General features: G+C 47.7%; 1 protein-coding gene across 1 annotated transcript in view; it reads left to right on the plus strand.

Moving 5' to 3' along the window:
* The first annotated feature begins 4576 nt into the window (after positions 1–4576).
* b3gat2 (beta-1,3-glucuronyltransferase 2 (glucuronosyltransferase S)) overlaps positions 4577–6183 on the plus strand; it is an 18443-nt gene continuing 16836 nt past the window's right edge. Inside the window, 2 exon segments of the mRNA XM_060073021.1 lie at positions 4577–5461; positions 5463–5693. Coding sequence (XP_059929004.1) covers positions 5093–5461; positions 5463–5693 — 600 coding nt within the window. The 5' untranslated portion in view covers positions 4577–5092.

Consider the following 6183-nt stretch of genomic DNA (forward strand, 5'->3'; position numbering starts at 1 on the left):
GTGTGTGTGTGTGTGTGTGTGTGTGTGTGTGTGTGTGTGTGTGTGTGTGTGTGTGTGTGTGTGTGTGTGTGTGTGTGTGTGTGTGTGTGTGTGTGTGCATGCATATATGTGTGTGGTTAAAATTGCTCTGACATTTTGCTCTCTTGGAACGCAAACAGCCTCAGACTATTTCAGTGTAAGAGACAGGAGGGGAAAGAAAAGGACTAAACCGTTGGTAAAGGAAATAACAAAGGAAATGTGACAGATTGGCAAAGAAACAAAGAAAGTGAAGAAATAAAGAGTGGAGGAAGACCAAATGAGAGAATAAAGGCGGTGCAGACGAAGGCAGAAGGGCAGATTGATTGACACTGATAAATCCCCCCCCCACCTCCTCGCCCACCCTTTCATTTTCATCGTCAGTTTGGTGCAATCGGGCGCCTAAAATAACTGTATTACTCTGTTAAAAAATTCCAATAATTTCCAATAAGCCTCTGATTACCGCAGCGAGTGAATTCAATCTGCCAGCAGCTCTGTGCCTCGCGGGTTATGGTCCATTAAAACACCATGAGGTCGATTTTAACCAGGTTTTTCTCCTCTCAAACTGCAGTCAAAACGTCTCTAATGTAGACATGCTGAGTTCTCCGGCTAGGCTTGTCATTACGGCCGAATCCAATCCTGCCTCACAACACTGTGCCAACAGATCACGGTATCAAGTGCTGCTCTGAAGAAAGACTAGTAGTTCACCAGTTGTGAACTACTAGTAGATTACTAGTAGTTGTGAACTACTAGTAAAAATGCTGTATTTCTGAGAGTGATGATGGACCCAGGGCTGGGGCAAATTATATTGCGCTTCCATAGCAACTGTGCACCTTTATCTGCAGCAGTTCTTCTCAATTGATTGTTCCAAACACATTACAAAAACGTGATTACTGGTGCAGCAGACACAACATGACTGCGAACCAAAAGGAGCCATGGAGAAGTTAAGTGTACTCTCCCCAACAAATAGCTCATCTGGCACCGTGGGCTCTCTCTCTTTCCGTCTTGCTCTCTCCCTGACTGTGGACGACATTCAACGCCCAGCCCTCAAAGCCAAACTGACCCTCCAAACTCCGACCGTGAGTCATTTCTATGCTAATAGTGTTGACAAATGCATTCAGATCTGGTCACCGTTTTGTCGAGCGGATTCAAATTGCCGAATTGAATTGAATTTTGGATTATCATATAATTGCATTTGTAGAACGGAGTGACGGGCGGGTTGGGTGAGGTGGGGGCGGGGTGGGGGCGGGGGGGGATTTGATGTATGTGCACGTCAAAGGTGACACTCCTGTTAGTTGGTTGGTGGAATGCTGTAGCGGGTGCCGGATCGTGCAAGAATCATTATTTTTTTCTTCATTCCATTTGAACTCCAAAACATCCTAGTTTCTCGCTTTGCTATACGCTCTCCATCATCCGAGTTTGGGTTTTATTTTGCTATTCTGTACCATATGTTTGCCCTTTGTTTATTTCTGTCTATTCAAGTATCGGTTCGAATTGCGTTATTATTAATGGATGGATTGACTCTATTGGCGTCGCTGCTTCTCTCCTTGCCGCTCCCCCTCATTCCCTATGCCCTCAGTCACTCTGCCCTCAGCTCTCTGCCCTCCATCTCTCTCCCCTCCGTCTCTCTGTCTCTGTCTCTCTTTCCTCTGTCCTCCGTCTCTCTGTCCTCTGTCTCTCTGCTCTGTCCTCCGTCTCCCTGTCCTTCGTCTCTCCGTCCTCTGTCGCTCTTTCCTCCGTCTTTCTGTCCTCCATCTCTGTGCTCTGCCCTCCATCTCTCTGACTGTTGAGCTGCATTGAAAGGCGAGTCAGGAAGGTGCCCTCAGGGTTAAAGCACTTCTTCCTATTTGGTATTGGCTGTGTACAAACACACAGATACACACAAGCACACATTTGCAAACACACACACACACACACACACACACACACACACACACACACACACAAACACATGTATACATGAACACATGCACACACAAAAAACACAAAAGTAGCATGCATGCTCACATAGACACAGCTACACAAAATCATAAAAACACACACACATACACACACAAACACACACACAAAAGAATCACACTTGCTCACATAAGCACAGCTCCACACAAACACACACATTTTCTTTCTACTCCTACATATATGTAGCATTCAAATCCCTGCTCCCGCTCCTTCTCTTCTCTCTGCTCATCGTGAGAAAGCCTCAGTCGCTGGATGAATATATCTTTGTCTACATTCTTAAATATGTAGCTATAGCGTTGCTTCATTCATGTATGTCCAATACATAGTGTGTGGGCGGTCAGTATCCCTCAGAATGAATACAAATCCCATAATGCCACAGTGTTGACCAGGGCAGGAACAACCTCTGGACAGCCCAATGTCCGTATGTGTCACTATGCAGTTGTCTCCCTCCCTGGCTTCTAACCCAATCAGGCCAACGCTTGATGCCTGACACTTTATCACAACAGAGGGGCACCCCTTAGGGCCCTTAACGCCGTGACACATGGAAACATGCATGCTCACTGCTGAATCTAGACACTGGAGCCCTTTTGCTGTTTTCCTTTCGATGAAAATAGACTTCATCCAGTTATTTTGGAGAGGTTTTTTTTGTTAGAAGGACTGCAACAGACGTTCTGCCCCAGCATGAATCAGAGGCACAGAAAGAGAAAGCCTGCAGTCTCCTATGGGGAAATGGTTTGTGTGGTGCTTGAGAAGGTTTTGTGAAGGCTCACAATGTATTCTGGTGCTGGAATTCAACCGACCAATATACTCACGTCAACCAAGCAATTCTGCCGAGGCAACCTCGCTGTGTTTTCTTGTCTTAGAAGCCGGCAGTTGTTGATGTTGCGCTATATTGCGGCTCAAATTAAGTCTGAAACTAGAAGGTTTTCAGACCATTCTTTAATAATTCAACCCCTATTTTACGTCTGTTTCCAGACCTTTAAAAACAGATTCCATGGCCATGGGAGGAGGTGGAAGGCTTTCAAGTGTAATGAAGAAGCCTTTCTTTCTCTAACTAGACTTTAAAGCATGCAGCGCTGGAGGTGCACTGCCGCAGTGTGAACATATTCCACCATGTCGTAGATAATACAAGTCTGGCAATTACCGGTTTCCAATCAACACATACGCAACCCTGTGCTCGCATTGAATACTGATTTCAATGCACACAGACAGCATCCTGTTGTAGCAGAACACAAAAAAAACAATTATAATACTGCACAAGGGTGGTTCTGACTGACATGCTATGCTATATTTACATCTATGTATGCATGTATATTCTGACAAGGGGAGGCAGGAGAGATCAGTTTGTAATCCTGTATCGTTCAATCTAGTCCGCAGGAAAGAATAGACATAGCCAAACTGCAACCCACACATACACACACACACACTCACACACACACACACACACACACACACACACACACACACACACACACACACACACACACAAACACACTCAGCACATCAACATATCAACAAATGAAGGCTATTAACGTCAAATCATATCTGCCTACTAGATCTGCCTAGACTCCATCTTCTTATCTCAGAGTCGTCTCAAGTCCTTTTATCACAGGGGGGAGCAGATGGGGGGGCAGGGGGACGGGAGGAGAGGGGGGGGGGGACATGCAATCCGAGCCGATAAAGCTTGACATTATAATTTTGAAATGAGCCATTCTCCAAAGGGCCTGCCGCCTACATATCAGTGACTTTAAAAAGATCCATGATTGAATAAGCCCATTACTTGGTTTCTAACCAAATCAGACGGCGTGAGATTGATTCAGACATGAATAGGGGGTTTAGTCTAATGAGCTCGATAACCCGTCTCGTGTCATGGTCTCTGCTACCGCACAGGGCATCCTACACATCTTCAGTGTGACCACCTAACAGAAAGAGTCCTCAGCTTAGTTTCACAATGACCCATTCACTTTTATTTGATAATAAAGCTATCGTTGACCCTCTCATTATCATGATAATAATTATTAATATTATTAATATTATTAAGTACTATTATTACTGAAAGACACAAGCCAACCAAGTAGATATCGATTTTTTTTCTCTCTTTCTCACACAATCTCTCTCTCTCCCTCGCTCTAAGCTGGGTCCTCGGTGGAGATGGATGCGTTTCGCACACACCATAACAAAGCCGCTCTCTCTTCTCACCACCCTCCCCTATTGCTGAGTCTCTCTCCATCTCTCTCCCACAAAACCACACACACACACTCTTTCTGTCTCTCACTCGCTCTCTCTCTCTCACACACACACACACACACACACACACACACACACACACACACACACACACACACACACACACACACACACACACACACACACACACACACACACACACACACACACACACAAACACACAAACACATCTTTCTCTCCATCTCTCCATCCCTCTCTCTCACACAGTTAGACTCTCTCTCTCTCTCTCTCTCTCTCTCCTCTCTCTCTCTCTCCTCTCCTCTCTCTCTCTTTCTCTCTCCTCTCTCTCTCTCTCTCTCTCTCTCTCTCTCTCTCTCTCCTCTCTCTCTCTCTCTCTCTCTCTCTCTCTCCCCCCCCCATCTCCATCTCCATATAGCTCTCCCTCTCTCCGCCAGCTCTCAGTAGCCTACATCACTCTCCTCCTCCCTTTATGGTGCGCTGCACCTGCCTCTGAGCTCATTGGCCGCGCGCAGCGACTCCAAAAGTGGCGTATTTCTCCGTGATGGCTCTCCGCGGGGCGCGCGTTGTAGCGGGGTATCCGAGCCCCTGAGCAGCCCCTCTGACTCGGAGCCGAGGCGTCTCCTAAATACTATACAAAGTATGGATGGTGTGTGTGAGCTTTCTGCGCAGGAATAGACTTTTCGTCCGTTCCTAGAGCGGAGCCACCGGAGTGGTGAGAACCAAAAAGAAAACGGTCCCACCGGACGGGGGAGCTACGTGACGGATGGTTACAATAAGAAAGAGACGCCTTTTACGCGGAACGTGAGTTTGATTTTAGGTCTTTCTGATGGAGGGGTACCCAGGTTTGTATGTCAACATAGATTCTTAAAACAAGAGAAGGAGCTGGTTGGGTCGTGGTTTTGAGGACTAAATGGTCATTCCTCGTTCACGGTCAGTGAGCGAGAGGAGCGTGCTGCCGGTTGTGTCGCCAACTGTCAACTTCCCCGTCATGAAATCGGTCTTTTTCAGCCGTTTCTTCATCCTCCTGCCCTGGGTTCTCATCGTCATCATCATGATCGATGTCGATACAAAAAGGACGTCACGCACTCCGGCCGTGGCCCGAGCAGGGAGGACCCAGCATCAGCGGACCGCCCGCCCCGGCGCACCGGCCGGGGTCAACCGGTCCTTCATCTACGCCATCACCCCCACCTACACCCGTCCCGTGCAGAAAGCGGAGCTCACCCGGCTGACCAACGCCTTCCGCCAGGTGCCCAGCTTCCACTGGATAGTAGTGGAGGACCTCGACAACGCGCACGGAGATGGTGGCGCGCTTCCTCGCCCGTTCTGGTGTCCCGTACACTCATCTGAACGTCTTCACGCCCCGCCGGTTCAAGAGGACCGGGATGCCGCGCGCCACCGAGCAGAGGAACGCGGCGCTCGCGTGGCTGAGGCAGCACCGGACCCGCCGGGACGCGGGAGTGGTGTTCTTCGCGGATGACGATAACACCTACAGTTTAGACCTCTTCGAAGAGGTGGGACATTTTTTTTCTGCTCTGTTCATCACTTAGTCGTTCATTCCACCATAGGCTGTAACCTAAGTGAACGTGTTTTCCAGTCACCTTTCTGGAAACAAAATAAAACATTTTCTTATGTTTTATTCTAGTCCCCGATTCTACAACAAAGGGCGACGTGGTTCTAATCCAGCATTATGCAGCGTTTGTATAAATTCATACGGGATTTTTTTTATTTTCCATGCATCACAATTACAGGAGTGAGTGAGTGAATAAGTGAGAGAGTGAGTGAGTGAGTGAGTGAGTGGAGTGAGTGAGTGAGTGAGTGGAGTGAGTGAGTGAGTGAGTGAGTGAGTGGAGTGAGTGAGTGAGTGAGTGAGTGAGTGTGAGTGAGTGAGTGAGTGAGTGAGAGAATGAGTGAGGAGAATGGAGATGGTTGTGGAGCCAATTGCAGAAAAAGATGGTAATGTTGACGTGATGCGCCGTTAGAACATCACCTGCTGTGGCTGGC

The sequence above is a fragment of the Gadus macrocephalus genome, chromosome 15 (genome assembly GCF_031168955.1).
Source record: "Gadus macrocephalus chromosome 15, ASM3116895v1".
NCBI lineage: Eukaryota > Metazoa > Chordata > Actinopteri > Gadiformes > Gadidae > Gadus > Gadus macrocephalus.